Source organism: Meriones unguiculatus, chromosome 17 (assembly GCF_030254825.1).
Source record: "Meriones unguiculatus strain TT.TT164.6M chromosome 17, Bangor_MerUng_6.1, whole genome shotgun sequence".
Taxonomy (NCBI): domain Eukaryota; kingdom Metazoa; phylum Chordata; class Mammalia; order Rodentia; family Muridae; genus Meriones; species Meriones unguiculatus.
In genome coordinates, this window is record NC_083364.1 from 41,452,325 (window position 1) to 41,468,868 (window position 16,544).

The following is a 16,544-nucleotide window of genomic DNA, read 5'->3' on the forward strand; positions in this document are numbered from 1 at the left end:
ACTCAGGACCTCTGGAAAGGCAGGCAGTGCTCTTTTCCTCTGAGCCATCTCTCCAGCCCTGTAAATCACTTTTCAACTGTCTAAACATTTATTTGCTTAATTACTGTATGTATGTGTGTGTGTGTGTGTGTATCTGTGCATGCATGCCAACAAGTCATGTTAGTGGCCCTGTAATTGTTCGTGTGTGTATGTGTGTGTGTGTAGCAGAATTATATTTCAACAAAACAACTGAAATGATTCAGAATCCCATGGTAGTTTATTTAAAACATTTCTCTGTGTATGCTCTATTGAGATTCTTAAGGATGTGAGGCAACTACATTTGTGCAGAAACAGGGAAGCTGAAACAGTATCTATGTAAAGCTTTGTAAGTCAGTGGTGGAGATCAATTTCCTAAGATGAGTCATCTGTCCTCCCCCCAGTAACTACTGATGGGGAAAACCACCCAGAATTTGACCTTCCCCCTTAGTAGGAATGGAGTGGAATAAGGTGTCCAGAAACATCTCTTGCCACACTGCCCTGAAAAAAAAAAAATCCAGGCCACTACCTCCTGTGTAGGCTCGGGCTACACACAGGCTATTTTCAGGTCCTGGAAAACAGGCGTGTTTGCTTGCAGGCTCACTGGCTCAGGTACACAGACTGTCTTCATTCTGTTTGTGCAGAACAACAGGAGGCAAGTTCTCAGTTACCAGGAGAAAGGGCTAGATGTTGTGTGGCTTTTCCTGTCCCCATGTCTAGAGAAAGGAGTTTACACTTTCCTACAGTAAAGCCTATTCCTGATCTCTGTGTGCTCATGGTAGGGTGTTAAGGCTAATCATCGGAATGCCTACTCAGGCAGAGGAAAGAGCCTAGATCCACCACACCCAAGAGGATTGCCAACAACACATTTGATGTAGAGGTTAAGGAGGGAGAAATAAGCCATGATAAATGTTCCGATAAACTCTTAACTAAAACCAAAGGCATAAAGCAGATGCAAAAGTTTCATGTGTTGAAGTGGGGAGGAGAATTAAAGATCAGCTTCTCTGGCTCTCTTCCTAAACCTCTCAACTCAGTGTGACTCTACAGAAGATTCAGGAAGACCCAAGGCCTTAGTCAACCCCTCTTCTAAGATGGCTACTACCATAGTAGGGTTGAGCAACACCCCTAAGCAACACCCCTAAGGTCCAGAGCTGTACTGGTAGTGTTGTGGGGGTGGCCGAGGGGGTGGTTTCTGTGACTCACCTGTCATTTACTGGCAGAGGGGCAGTACAGAAAGTCCCAACAATGGTAGTCCTGTCTTTTTTCCAAACCCGGCTGGGAACTTGGAACTTGAGCTTCACTTGCTTTATCTGGCACTGTGGGTTGGGATGAGCTATGACTCCTCTCCCTTCAAGTTGCTGTCTAGGTCTGAAAGGACAGGGGAGAGGGGACGAGTCAGCATAGGATGTACTTTTCTTCCCCTTTGATCCAAGGGGCTCTGCTGGTAAACCCGGCTGGCTGTCAAGTACAGGGGCACTGGCTGTTCTTCCAGAGGACCAGGGTTCAATTCCTAGCATCCAAGTGGCAGCTCACAACTGTAACGCCAGTCCTAGGGGTTCCGACATCCTCACACAGACATATAGGCAGGCAAAACACCAGTAATGAAATAAAGATAAATAAAATTAGAAAATGGAGACAGTCCTCTGCCCATAGACCAACAATTTTGAACATGACCCATAAAATGCTTGCTTATTATTATTATTATTATTATTATTGGTAAAGTCAACAAATTTTTATTTAAAGGGTTTTACATGTGATTTCTTTGTTGTCTATAGAGACCACTTGAGCTCAAGATTTCTGAAACACTTCTTTCTCAAAGAAAAATTCTTATCCACTTGTGCTGTGGGAAGAATTGGCTCCTGGCGCTTGGGCAGTGGGCTGTGTGTTCTACCCTCCCGGCCTCTGTGATCATGGGGGACCCTAAGAAAGAAAGAGGGCTGTTTCTGTTTGTTTCCCCTTGCAGGATTGGGGTGGCAGCCTGCGGTGCTTGGCTGTTTGAGCTATCTGGTGCCATCCTTGTCGCTACAGCGACACTTGCATCAGCTGTAGTCATGACGAGCAAGTGAGCATTCATGGGACCCTGAAGGGCCGTAACGGCTGGGTAATACAGATTGCCACCACACTGCTGTGGTGGCAATGATCCCATCCGCCTCTCGAGACAAGGCTGTCACCATGTGGAAGCTAACCAACTGTGGCAGACCACCTCGAGCTCTGTGAGGCCACTCCCACTTTGTTGGTGATGTTATCTCTTCTGATGGTCAGTTTGCCCTCTCGGGCTCCTGGGATGGAACACTGCACCTCTGGGATCTCACAACTGGTACCACCAGGAGACGATTTGTAGGCCAGACCACAGGTGGGCCGAGTGTGGTCTTCTCTGACAACCAGCAGGTTGTCTCTGGATCCCAAGATGAGACTGTAAAGTTATGGAATGCTCTGGGTGTCTGCAAGTGTGCCATCCAGGATGAGAGCTCTGGAATGGCTGTCTTGTGTCCGATTCTCCTGGAACGGCAGCAGCCCTGTCACCGTTGCCCATGAATGGGACAAACTGGCCAAGGTACGGAATTTGGCTAACCACAAGCTTAAGATCACATTGGCCACACTGGCTGCCTGGACACAGTGACAGTCTCTCCAGACAGACCCCTCTGTGCTTCTGTGGCAAGGATGGCCAGGGATCTCAATGAAGCCGTGCAGCCGTGCACGCTAGATGGTGGAGGCCATCACCAATGCCTGGTGCTTTAGCTCCAAGTGCTACTGGCTCTGTGCTGCCCCTGGCCGAAGTATCAAGAACTCGGACTGGGAGGACAAGATCATTGAAGCATGAATTTATCAGCACCAGCAGCAAGGCTGAGCCACCCCAGTCTACCTCTCTGGCATGCTCTGCTGATGGCCAGACTCTGCTGGCTGGCTATACAGACAACCTGGTGAGAGTGTGGCAGGCGATTCTTGGTACCCGCTAAAAGTTTATGACAGTCTTAGAAATAAAACTGGCTTCCTGAAAGGAAAAAAAAAAGTAAATAAAGGAGAGGAGCAAGGTACAGATGCTTCTCCATGCCACAGGGTTGGGTCCTGCTTCGCCAGGCCAGTTTCCTTTTCTTTCCAGTTTTACAGAGTGATAGTGTCTTCTTGGTGTATTTTTCTCATCCAGAACTAGGCATTACAAATTGTTTTCTCATTTTCCAGAAAGATTTTGTTTTAGTGTATAAAAGCCATTCCTGCTTGAAAACATTTTATAATATGTCAGAGAAAAAATAGGGTTTAAGAAACTGTTTCTATCAAGGACTTTATAAATTATACAGAAGATGAAAAATGCTTTATGTGAGTGGCTTGGGTAAATTATCCACTTAAAAGGGAATCTAGGGGTTTTGCAAAGTAGCAGAAAGTGGGGAAAGAATGCACTTCCCCCCAGCAATCGTCCTTCTAATTTCTGATTTTTTTCTTTTTAATGAAAACAACTAAGCGAAGGTTAAAAAGCTAATGCACTTCGTGTCTTTCTTCGAGAGTCATGCATCCTCCGTTGGGAGTGACCGCTAGCCCCCTGTGAGGTCCACTGAGCAGCTCTGGGAGCTTCAGCTTTGGCTTGTGTCCAGCGTCCCCAGTGACTGGTGGGCAGGAGCAGCGTTTTCAAGTCTCTAGAAGACCCATTGTGCCAGTGCCACAATCCCCATTGGTACCCACTGACCTACTGACTGGCTGCAGAGACAAGGAAAAGCCTTTCTGCCAGCACACGGCTGTGAGCAGATACTGTAGAAAGTTCCCAGCTGACTAGTTAGTCCACCACAGTCCCCAACTGCAGATTCATGTGGCTTCGTGACCTGGAGGGGCCAGTATTTGCAGACAGGACACTGCCCAGTGACGGGATGTCCGAGAGCTCAGGAGGAATACCCTCTGTGTTGTGGAACTTGTCTTCCCTCCTAGCACAGTTCATCAGGGCAGCCTCATGACATCCCCCACCCAGAGCCGACGTGGTCACTTTCCTTTTTAACAGGCCTCACGGACTCCCCCAGCTGCTTTCGGGCCAGAGACCGCAATCTCTCGTTTCTCTTTCCAAACTCTAGCTGTTTCTCCAGCCTTGTCCTCTCTCACATCCCCCTCCTTAGCTTACTCTCCCAGGGACCCCTATGTCCTTTGCTCACTAACCCGTTGCTGAGCTCACTCCTGCGAAGTCTTTGCTCCCCCTGTCACATCCTCACACCTACTCAGGTGCTGTCTCTGTGCTCTCACTACAGTGGGCCAGGGAATGTTTACAGGAGTGTACACAGGTTGGTCATTTCCCCATTTGCGTTCAGTTTACTCCTCCTGCAAACCCCTGTGTGTAGCTACTTTGTCAGCAGATTCTGGCAAGTGTTGACCCAGGGAAGCAGGTGTTGGTGTCTGAGGGCCTCTGGGTGGGGCAGGGCTTGCGGAGAGGTTACACTTCCTGTGGGATTCCAGGGTCTGCCCAGTAGCCTATGCTGTGATTAGGTTCCATGGGAGTCAGTCTCTTAGCTTTGCCAGTTTGCCCCTACTATGGCAACCCTCCTTTGCTTCCTACCCCTCCCCAACCCCCAACAGCTTTCCCAATGCACTTGTAATTCCTTTGCTCTGAACGTCCCTTTTGGGGGCTCTTCTGCATCAGCCTGGATCGCTAAGCACTGCCTCCGACTCAGAACTGGCTTATGATGTGCTAATCCCCTTTGGCGCCTCGCTTGCTGGCGTCCGAACACACCGTGTTGAGGGTGGTGATCTCAGACCTGCAGCTTGTATCTGTGAGTGGACCCAGAGTGGGAACTGCCCCCAGCGTGGCGGGCTAGGCCCAGCCTCTAGCAATCACCCCATGTCTGACCTGAAGCATGAAGACACACGAAAGAGGGGCTTAGCCATTTGGGCCACTCACGTACACGGTGATCTTGGCCGAGGAAGTAATATTGTTGCTAAGAAAGGTGACCTCGATGCTGGTATCCTTTTTTCTCTTCTCCTTCAGATGAAACTCCACGAGGCTGTGATGCACTAGGAAACCAAAGGACAACAGGGGCTTGGCAGGTGGCACAGGTGCCAACAACGAAAGCCCCATAGAGCAGCAGCATGGCGGGGATTCTCTGCCTCCAAGGCACTGTGGGAGGCACAGATTACTTATTAGCTCGTCTCCGGAGCTTTCTCAAGTGTAAGCTGGGCTAATCAAATAGATATCCCACAGGCTGCATTGAGGCCTGAGTGGATCAGTGCATGCAAAGTCCCGGGCATAGTGCCCTTGCCTATGGTCAGATAGGGTGAGTTTCTATTATTGCTTGTAATGCAAGAGTTGTCTACTCGTCCCCGTCCAGTGACCTTATTGTGGTGAGGTAACGTCTATACGATTACGTTTTAATTTACTTAATGTGTCCCACGTGGTGCACTTGGGGATCAGACCTGGCTGCCATCATCACTTTTCCCCTTCCTCCATCTGTGAATAAACTTAGGTCATCAGGCTTGGGAATAGTCATGTTCACCCACCAACCCATCTCGATGGCAGTGACGTAATGGTGAGAGTATCAAAGAGGATTCAGCATAGACGGCTGCTGTCTGGATATCTGTAGCCCTCCAAAAGTCACATTTAATCTCTGTCCCTGCGGAGACACGTGAAAGCATAAGGAGCGGACCTTGGATCCCCGGCACCCGGTACCCGTGGGAAAAGCTGGGTGTGGCAGCTCTTGCCAGAAACACCACTCCTGGTGGGGAGGGGAGAGACAGGCAGCTCTTGCTGGTATGCTGAGCTAACCAGTCAGGTTCGTTGTGAGCCTGAGCCTTCCTGAGGAGAGCAGCCCCTTAAAAGGGAAGGAAGGACCTAGCTAGTGACTTTTTGGTCCTTCTGTCTTCTTTATGGAAAGCAACTCAGTTTCCGAGATGCCATCCTGGAAGCAAAGAGAGCAGTCACCTCAGACACCAAATACCAGCATCTTGATGTTGGACTTTCCAGTCTCCAGAAGGTTTGTTACAACAGCACAAACAGACAGGTTCCTATACTAAATAAACAACTCATTTAAGGAAGAGCAGTACCCCTCTTCCCCTCTCCATGTACGGTGTCAGGAGCTGAGATGGCCATCCGTTACAATGAGCCTCCCTTGAGCAGTATAGACGCTAGGGCTCTCAAGGTGGGTGTCACCAGCACAGACTAGGTGACCATCTTGGCTTACGGTGACCTGAAGAAATAAGAACCTCATGACTGTCAGGATTACAGTGTTATTAACGAATTTCTCTTTATTTAGGGGTAGGGAGTCCCTGGTAGCATTTTGCAGTCACTTTGTCCTCCATCCTTTCTCCCTCGTCTCCTTTCATGATGGGTACATAGTTAGAGACATAATTCTTTATTCCTCCTCTACCTGTACTTTTCCATCTGACTGTTGGGGAAGTAGCCGGTGGATACCAAGGCTTAACTTAGAGGAGGGATGTGATTCATCCCCCCCCCCCCCGCCCCGGGCTTAGGGACAGGCTCACTGACAAGCACCAACACCCCAAGAATTCATGAGACAAAAGAGCCTGCAACCTTGTCCCCTCCAAAGAGAGAGAAGAAGAAAAATCCAGTGTCACAGGCCTTCTGTCTGTCAGTTGATTATTTCTAAAGGGTGTAAACTGCTTTGGGGATGGGCAGGGTTCCTGAACTAGGGTGGATATTTGTGACCTAGGGAAAAGCTAGCTGACTTTGAAAGCTTCAGGAATGTAATTCCTTGGGTTGAGTTTGACCTTCGGTGGATGTCATCTCTTCCTATGTTTGTGCTGACATTTTCTTAAGGTTCTGTTTCTCTTTTCTCTACACTGCCCTGGAAACCCAAGGAGAGCCGGGACTGATGCTGGGGTAAACAGGAACTGGTAGTGATTTCAAAACAGCACAGGAAGGTGACTCAGATAGAGGCACACTGAGCCCTGAGTGGGTGGTCAGAAAGCACAGACCTAAGGCCAGGCCCTGATGCTGGCCAGCTGGGCCGTCATGTCTAAATCACCAAACCTCTTAATCCCTTCACAGGGCAGTGGTGAAGAGCTGTTGAAGTCCTACCAAGAGGCCACTGCATGAGGAACTGTTCTACAAGGGACGGCTGATACCATCTTTAAAATCACTGTTGGGTAGAAGATCAGCCTGGCAGAAGTCAAGGGTGGCAACAGTCCTCAAGAGCACTGCCGAGGTGGAAGGAGGCTAAGAGTGCTGAGTGGAGGAGTCCAGGGCCGTGATGGCCTGGCAGTGTCTGGAGAGCTGGAGCTGGCCCCTGGCCACACTGGAGCTTAGTTAACAGGTCAGACTTGGCTTAGGGAAAGATGGTACCCTGATTCTGTCCTTAGAAGGAAAGGCTCAGAGCCTGAAGGCAAGCGGGTGTTCTCACTGGCTGATTTCCTGTGTCCCTCTGTGGTGTCTGAACAGACAGGAACGTGTTTCTGGGGGCATAAGGGAGAGGTTTTGAGATAAACATGAAACCAGAAATGTACAGCTCTGGGACTCTGCCTAAGAGGGGACCTTAAAGCTCATAGCCTCCCATGCCCTCCAGGCCTCCATACCCTGTGTATTCTTAGTTGCACAGACACAGAGGAGCTTTGCCCTGACTGGAATGAGAGGCCGAGACATCTGGTCTCAGAAGCACCAGCCTCTACCACCACACGCCGTAGCCTTCCTGATAACCTCTGACAACCACTGCTGCCAGGGGAGGGACAAGAAGAAGGAACAGGGAATGGATCAGCATGGTGGCATAAGGTGACATGAAAAGGGGACAGGAGACCTGACGTCAAATCCTGATTTCCTCGCCCATTTACACGCCTCAGGTAATGTATCTCAGAACCTCTCCATGAAAATTCCACCACTGACTGAGACCGCTTGGTTTCTCAGGCATAGCTGTACCCACAAAGCTCAAAACACCCCGACCCGGGTCTCAGATTCTCTGCCTAAGGAAAGGAAATGGTTGGGTGTCAGGCTTTGAGTCTCGGAGCCACTGTCTGCCTCTACACTGTCTCATGCTCACAACGCGTGCTTACATGTGAGTGCTATGACCGTTCCCGTTTCCCGCAGGAGGATACTGGGTTTCAGAAAGGTGAAGCTGCTTCCTTCTAATTACTCAACTGGAAAATAGAGAACCTGAGATTCAAATCCAGGTCTGTGCGGCCACAGAATATGAGTTCTGAGGACCAAATGACATTACACTGGGACCTTCCAGGAAATAGGAGGCTGTAGCCACAAAGATCTCTCTACTAATGCAACAGAAGCTAATGAGAAAATCAGCTCATGTTAAGGTGACGATATCATATATCATCTAAGTTAGCATATTTTTGCCCTGTGCACGCCATGGGGCTGATGGGAGGGCCCAAGACAGTGAGCACAAACCAGGAAATAGTCACCCCGGTGAAACTATAAATAGCACAGGAAGGGCACAGGCTTAGTGTCTAACATAATTCACGGCTTCCCAGACTAGCTTCTATTTGCATTTCACATCCTCAGCATCTTAGCTTCAAGGCAATGTAGGGAGCAGCATCTGTGAACAGCTGGATGGTGTCTGCAAAGGGGAAGGTGGCAGAGGTCGTGAATTCCTCAAGGGTTCTGACCTAGGAGGCTCTGCTAGGGTGAGAGTTCTGTGGTGTGGGCACCAGGAGGGGAAAGAAGTATGAAGAACGGCATGAGTCAGGGGTCTCCCAGAGAGAAGCCTCCTAGGGCAAAAACTCTCTCTCTCTTTCTGTCTCCTTTCTTCCATCTTTCCCTCCGTCCCTCCTTCTTTCCCTCCCTCCCCCTCTCCCTCTCTTTCATTTTGAGACAGGATTTCTTTGTGTAGTTCTGGCCGTTCCAGAACTCACTCTGTAGACCAGGCTGGCCTCAAACTCAGAGACTCGCCCGTCTCTGCCATCCTGAATGCTAGGACTAAAGGTGTGCTCCACCATATCTGGCTGGGCACGGATTTCAAGGGGGAGATAGAGAGAGCGAGTGTGTAAGCAGAGAAATGCTCCTAATGGCTTGTAACGGCCCTTCTTGGATTCATCCTTGCAGTTCTGGTTCTGAGACTGACCGCCTCCCAGGTCACCCCGCCAAACCCCTCCCTTCCTATCCGAGCTCCCACCCCGGGCGAGATGCATCCCACACAGGAACCCGGCCGTCTCCAGCTTCCTCCCTACTCACCACAGTATGGGGCCTGGGACGTAGTCATGAGATAGACTCTCACTTCCTTGGGGAGCGGCTCAATTTTGACACCACCTCGTTCCACCAGTCCTGAAAATCAAGAGGGAAGGATGGCCCAGTTTCGAGAAGGCCATTTCTAGGACCTAGAATCCCCAGTTGGGTGTGAACTCACTTATGTACCTCGAGTTCCACAGATACATGTGCTCTGGCTCGGGCTTCATGATGACCCCAAGAGCCCCCCCCCAAAAAAAAAAAGTTCAGTAAAGCAGTATGAACATGGAAGTCGACAGGAAGTGCATTTTTTAGGTCAATTCACACATTCACTTCTTTTCTTTTAAAATCTGTTTGTTTAGCAGGGGTGGGTCTAGGGGGAGCCAGGAGGCACTTGAGCATTACAGTACACACGTGGAAGTCAAAACAGCTTGTGGTAGGTAGCCAGTTTTCTTATCCTACCACGTGGGTCCTGGGGATGAAACACAGGCTTTTCTGCCTTGACAGCAAGAGCCATGTCCACTGCCCTCACTTGAACTCATCCTTGGTAGACAACTGTAAGAAACATATTGTTTTGTGTCTAACATTGTGTCTAATTTGCAAAATTAGATATCGTGTTATAGTTACTTTGACAGCACCTGTATCCTGTTGGGGACACAGTGAAATGAACGTTTGTCCTGAAGATTCAAAGATCAAAGTTGGGCAGAGTGTGCTCGGGGATGAAACCAGAGTTAGGACGAGAACCCCCAGGCTGAAGAACCTTGGCTAACACATAGAAGGGGGTGTGGCCAGTGCCTTTAAGGTTCAGTGTCAGGCAGAGCCGAGAGAGGAGCTGGGCAGACAGTGGGAAGTGGCTGTGAAAAGCCACGTGACCCATGACCTCCGAAGGGAAGCCAGACACTCGACCATGAAGAGGACACAATGCCTGTGTATGCTGTTATGGGGTACCATCTGCCTTTCTCATTCTGTCAGGCCAGCACCATGTCACCATGCAAGCACTGGCAAGCTGCTGTATTTCGAGTCATATCCAGGCATGGTGGGGAATGCAGAACTGTGGAAACAGGAGAGAGCGATTTTTTTTCCCCTAGAGTTTTTGTCCTAGGATATGCCGTGTTCTCTCAGCTTTCCTAGAATCCTTTCCCCACACCGGCCTGGATCATGCAGAGATACATAATTGAGCTGACCAGCAATGAGTCATTTCCCCTAACCCAGATGTCATATGGCCACTGCAACCTCCCACTTCTAAAGAGGAGTTTCCTGCAGCAATGGGGAATCCCTACACGCAACACACGGAGCAAGCTCGCCAGCAGGGAGCCCATAAAAGGGACAGCAAGCACCAACTGCCATCTTCCAAGTGAGAGCCGGCCGAGCACCTCATGGGTTAACTTCCTTTTCCCAGACCGCTAGGCTCTTGGCCATAGGTCAGAGGTGCTCTGACAGTGCGGTTGTCTAAACAAGACTTGTACCATCACTGCAGTCCTTGGCACGCCAAGAGGAGAGATCTCACAAGGCCCCACCCCCAGATAAAGAGCTACAAGCAATCCATCAATGGCTGCCGAGAAAGAGAATTGGCCTTCTCTAAGGATGAGCCCCCTCATAGGTTGTCAGATCCCAAGTGGTCAACCCTGCACACATGTACACAAGAGTAGCACTAAAGAAGGAGGGGGAACAGGAGGCGTTGGAGAGGGGAGAGGAAGGGATGGAACAGCACTCATGTGACATGCCAGAAAAAAATTAGGCAATTTAATAGTCTTACATTTAAAACTATTTTAAGAGCAAAAGAGGTAACCAAAAGCGGTTAGTACTCAAACTCCCTGACATTGCCAAGGGAAGCCAAGGGAGTGAGACCTCACCGATCCTCGGGCAGGAGAGCAGGAAAGGGTTAAAGCAATCCAGACAGTCTCCTGCAAGGAAGGCCTTGTAGCTGGCACAGGGAAAGGCCGTCAGCGGGCAGACGTTCTCCAGGGCACTGATGTAGAGATGCACAGCCCTCATGTGATCACAGATCAGGTAACTGTAACCTGAGAGGAGACAAAAGCCACAGCAGGGGTTCCAGTCAAGACCGGCGGAAACACCCTCCCTTCTGCTTTCTATAGCCCTCCTGAGCTTTACACCACAGCAGCCTATGAATAGACGGGCCACGCTTTAGAAATATTAACGGGCCCGTTACCGCAGTCTCTCTTTCCCCATGAATTTTCCCGAGCTGTAGAAGCTAAGCCTGTGATGTGAGATCGATTCTTACGTCATCAGGCAAAGACTCTGGTACAGTGGAGGCGCACAGAGCTCGGGGTACCTACCACTCCGTACAGCTGAGATGGTTGTCTCTCCTCCTCGTCGCCACAGTTTTGTAACCGGTTTCCCACCCAGCAGAGAGATAGTCTAGAGCTGCTGTTCTCGGCCTTCCTAGTGCTGCGACCATTTAATACAGTTCAGCACGTGGTGGTGACCCCCAGATGGTTTTTGCTGCTACGTCGTTATATAATTTTGCTACTGTTATGAGGCATAATGTAAACGTCTGTTTTTTCCAATGGTCTTAGACGACCCTTGTGGAAGGATCATTTGACACTCCGTAAAGGGGGTCGAGATGCACAGGTTGAGACCACTGGTCCAGAGCATCAGCTGCTGCTCAAGATCCGTCTCTTGAACAATAACTCACCTAGCCCAATAACTGGTCTAAAAAACTTTCCAAGTGTCCCAATTACCCTGACTTGATGGTATTTTATTGTGGTTATTTACTATTTAAAAGTTGCCAGCAGTACACACTCTCTCTCTCTCTCTCTCTCTCTCTCTCTCTCTCTCTCACACACACACACACACACACACATGTATATTGCAACCCACATAGGGCTGGAGCTAGCACGAAGGAGCCACAACTGTAGGCTCTTGGCATTGTCTGACTCCCCCTACACCACAGGACTCTCTTAGCCTGACAGTTAAGGACAAACTGTGTTCACTTTCTTTTCTCTTATGGTCAGGATGTTCTCTACTGCCAAGCTCTTTTTAGCATCAACAGGAAAGAAACTGGAGCAGAGAGCAGCAGCCTCTTCTTGAACTGCATTATGAAGAAGTGCAAAGTATCTAACTAAAATGCCCCCAAATGGCTTATTTACAGCCATTGTAAATAAGGCAAAAAAAAAAAAATAGTACTCATTTTACTCATTTGATAAAACTGTCAAAAGAATCCTTAGGTGGAGCCAGGTATGATGGCACACATCTGGAATCCTCAGGAGGCTGAGGCAGGAGGACAGCCTGGAGTTTGAGATCAGCTCGAGCTACAACATGAGATACTCCCTTAAAAAGCAAACAAAACAAAAATCTTAAGATATTGAGAATTTGGTTAAACAAGAGAATCCTACAAACATACAGAAATTAGCAGCACTTAATATTTCCCAACAAAGTGTCAATGTATTCATTTTAGTCACAAGGCTATATAGCTGAACAATCTTTGGTGCTTAGGTGTTTTTTTTTTTTTTTTTTTAAATAGATTTAGGCTTATTTAAAATAGATAATTAAACATACTTTTTACTTAAATACATTTATAACTTAAAACATATGTTAAATACTTTCAAAAAGAGAATTCCAGAAGAATGTATTTAGGAAAGAAAGTGGTTAAAAACTCTCTTTAAGATAATTTTGGAGGCTGGGTATAGCAGCTTTTAACCCCAGCACTCAGGAGGCAGAGGCAGGCAGATCTCTGCACTCATAAGGTATTGAGTTAAGCCACCCTTCAGCCGCATAGCTCCGATGGCCTGCTTCTACCACAGCTACATTCTGGAGAGAATGCAGCTACTGTGGGCCTTACCATAGATCTAATCTTACTGTCCTGAGCAATGTTAAGTCATGACCGGGCCTAACATAAACCAGGCTGACGGCACAAATGTGAGGCTGGCTTCCATTATTAGAGAGAACTCTCTGGAATTCATGGCGCAAAGACAGGTAGTGTGTGCTAAGCTAGCATGTGCTGAGGGCATCATTGGAAAGACCCTATGTGGCCCACGTTGGCTGCTCAGGGTGAAGACGTGGTGAATTTTAATTTGGGGAGCACCTGCTCCACAATGCTACCTTTCCCTGGCTTGCTGACCTGCATGAAAGAACGTGGGACACCCAGGCTGGTCTTGGCCTCCATTGACGAAGTAGTCCACATGTCCAACAGGTATCCGGATACCCAAATCTGAAAGAGGGAGAGCCCAGTCAACTTCCTGCTTCAGAAGCATACTTTCCCAGTCCCACGTCGGGGTCGTTGGGAGTCAGTGTCCTCCTCATTGCAACGGGCTGTGCAGCTACAGAAGGCAAACCATGCTGAGAGGAAGTACACTAGGATCGGTTTATAAGCTGATTGGGTTTTCCAATAAGATCAATAACAAGTCAAGCACTTGCCCATACCCAGGCCTTTCTTTGTCCATCATCCCCACCTAGAATCTTCTTCTAGCCCCTCCCATGGCTGGTTCATTCTCCTCTGCTGAGCCTTGCCTGCTACATAGACGGTTGTCAATAATCCCGTCAGAGTAGACCCCCTCTGAAGGTACCCTCTGAAGCTACCCTTTCGACATGCAATAATGTCCTCATGTGATATGTGTAATGACAACCTGTAATCTGTTTCCTCTAACGGAGCCTTGTGTACTTTCCTGTCTTTTGTTTTCTTGTTGTTGTTGTTTTTTCTTGTGGGTCTTTGACACCTACCACAATACTTGGCTCATGATGAGTGACTAATAAATTGTTATTGAATGAACAAATGAACAGCTGTTTAGCTACATACCCTTGTCCATTGTTGGATTCTCAGGACTGGCTTCCTAGCTCAGTAAAGATTGACTGATGAAGCAGATCCCATAAAAGAGGGATCTCTGACTTCAAAAAGCCAAAGAGCCCGAAGTCAGGTAACTATGAATCTAACATGAAATATATTTAGTAAATTTGGGCGTGGAAAACTTCTACTTCATTTTTAAAATTTTATAGATGAAATTATAGATGAAAACAATGGTTCCTTTCTAAATCATGATGAAATACCATAAGAAGAGTTACCATCTTAATTTTTAAGTAGGCAGCTCAGTACCTATAAGTGCTTCTCTTGTCTACATTGACAGTGAGGAGTCAGCGTCACACTTTATTGCACAAGTGTCACTCTCTCAAACTAAAACTATATAAGCCCCAACTCCCCATTTCTCCTCCCGCATTCTCTCTTGCTCAGCCATCACTGCGTTTCTGTCTCCGTGAATGTGACTACTCTAAAGTAAACGACTGTCCTTACTCACGAGCAAGGCAAACTACACAGCTGGGCTTGGAGGACCTTGCTATGCATCTGTGCGGTGAAGACAGGAACAGCGCTTAGACAATATCGCTGCATGGGCTTCTTCTAGTTGCAAGCCTTGTGAGCTATGGATACTAGAAGAAGGCTTTATCTAAGGGCGTGAGACACAGGTATCTCTCTTCCTTGAATTATAAGCCCTTCTGGTCTAGAACAGATATTGTTGTCTTGCTGCAGTAACTCTGAACACAGTGTTTGGTACACACTACGGGGACATAAGTAGAAATAAGGATGGTTGTCTACCTTCTTTCTCGGGTGGTCAGAAAGACAAGCTGGATGAGAGTTGAGGTGACCTTTCCTGTGTGTGTCATGATTGGAAGGGAGATTCTCTCTCCACCTAGGATGGACTGGGCTTGTCCCCTGGGGAAAAGAGAAGTCCTGACTGGCCTGTGTGCCTGCAGAATGGAATGCCCCCCGTCGTCAGGGGCCAGGCGCACACAGCCTAAAAAAAGCAGCATGATTTTCCCATACCTATCAGCACAGGGTTTGGTTTTGAATCAGTGAGATTACCAAACAAACCATTTTGGTTTGTGAGTGAGAGTTCTCTTGCCCACAGGTAGCTTAAAATAAAACTACTAATCTCCTTGGTCACAGTGACAATGAGAGCCAAAGAATGATCTCAGAGCTGGAAGAGACCTTCAAAATCATTTTGATAAATCTCCTGCTATATAACAGTAACTCTGCCAGGAACAGGGGCTCCCATGCTAGCATCGCAGCCCTTACCTATGCTCACTCCCTCATCCCGGACACATCACCCAAGCTCACTGTCAGTGTCTGTGTGGATGGCTTCCACAAAGAGGGCGTCTCCGGCGTCCAAGCGCTCCTCCAGGCTGGCTCTGGTGTACTCCGGTCCAGCGGGATCCAGACCTGTCAGGACAGACTGATATCAGAATCTTCTTCCCTCTCAACTCCCAGAAACACTAGGTCTTTCCCAGCACTCTCTCCAGTTAAGCCCATCATCCATCTAGGATCAAGGGTTGGAAGAACCAGCCCAGGACCACATTACCCAGGAAACCCATGGTCAGTAGTCTGTCACGGTGCTCTCTCAGAGGCCCAGTTTTCTGCCTTTAAAATGAACTTAACCACACCACCAATCTGGCAAAAACAGTGAAACTGCTCTCATCCCACAGGGCCTCTCTGGAGGATTCTGTGAGACATGATTCAAACTTGTCCAACTGAAGGACCAAGAACGTCGGGTATTTACCAGGCAGCCCCCGTCCTTACTGACTGAGCGTGAAGACTGGTGCATAACATCCTCCATCTCTGCAGGGGATTAACTCTCTGTCTGAGGGAGATTTCCACACCAAATCCCAATGACAGCTTTCGTCCACCCATTTTACAAATGTAGGCACTGAGGTTCGGGAGCAAATACCGTATGCTCTTACATTGACATTGGAGATCATAGGATAATGGTGCTATGCTATGCCAACAATAGAGATCATTTCAGTAGCAACAATGACTTGATCGTAAGGATGCTGCCTCAACTTCCCATCTGCACTCCTCAGAGGAGTCTCTGAAGCAATCTCTGTCTGTCTCTAATCACTGAGAGGGAAGGTAGAGAGGCATTTCTTTTTCCTTACCTGTGATCCGTCCCAACTGGCCTTTGTAGAAATGCCCCACCATGCCTGCGACATGAGCCCCCAGGCTAACGCCGATGATGTGGATTGAGGACTCTGGCACACCCAGCTCCTGGAATGGGTGACGGTAGACAATGGATTCCACTTGGGTTGCAGTGGTTTTCCCGAGGTTCCCATCACCAAAGGCCTTGGGCACCACCCACCCACCTCCATGCTTCAGAACAAGGGCAGGCCTACCATCCATTGTTCCCTGTTCTTCTTTTAGAGCTCACTTCAAAGTATGGAGTGACCACATCTTTCCTTAGTGGTACTACTAAATTTTTGCCTGGTCAGCATTCGCCATTTTTGTGCAGTGACATGTTTTACAGAGGCCTGGGGGCCCTGGGAAGGCTCAGTGCCCTGCCTGTCAGCACCCACAAGAACCCAGCTCCAGATCTATCTAACCACTCACCAGCTCCCTGGGTGGTTCTGCTTCTGCCCTAAATCTCAAGGGGGATCTTTTTCTTCCAGGCTGCCCTTTCCTGTACAAATGTCCAGAACAAACCTGAACCTTCCCACA

The 16,544-nt window shown here is 48.5% G+C and overlaps 1 protein-coding gene and 1 pseudogene across 2 annotated transcripts in view; one reads left to right on the forward strand and one right to left on the reverse strand.

The window, feature by feature from the left end:
- Window positions 1–234: 234 nt before the first annotated feature.
- The window catches only part of Pla1a (phospholipase A1 member A), a 35,442-nt gene continuing 19,132 nt past the window's right edge, over window positions 235–16,544 (reverse strand). The window contains exons 4-11 of one of the 2 annotated variants that reach the window (XM_021648590.2): window positions 15,989–16,097; window positions 15,174–15,275; window positions 13,188–13,277; window positions 10,960–11,127; window positions 9,116–9,205; window positions 4,893–5,001; window positions 1,219–1,383; window positions 235–647 (exon numbers count right to left, since the gene is read on the reverse strand). In XM_021648590.2, coding sequence (XP_021504265.2) covers window positions 563–647; window positions 1,219–1,383; window positions 4,893–5,001; window positions 9,116–9,205; window positions 10,960–11,127; window positions 13,188–13,277; window positions 15,174–15,275; window positions 15,989–16,097 — 918 coding nt within the window. In that variant the 3' untranslated portion in view covers window positions 235–562. Of the gene's footprint in view, window positions 648–1,218; window positions 1,384–4,892; window positions 5,002–5,484; window positions 5,598–9,115; window positions 9,206–10,959; window positions 11,128–13,187; window positions 13,278–15,173; window positions 15,276–15,988; window positions 16,098–16,544 lie in introns of those variants that run through there. The other variant, XM_060370383.1, reaches the window with a different exon arrangement.
- On the forward strand, window positions 1,881–2,972 carry LOC110555397 (small ribosomal subunit protein RACK1-like; annotated as a pseudogene).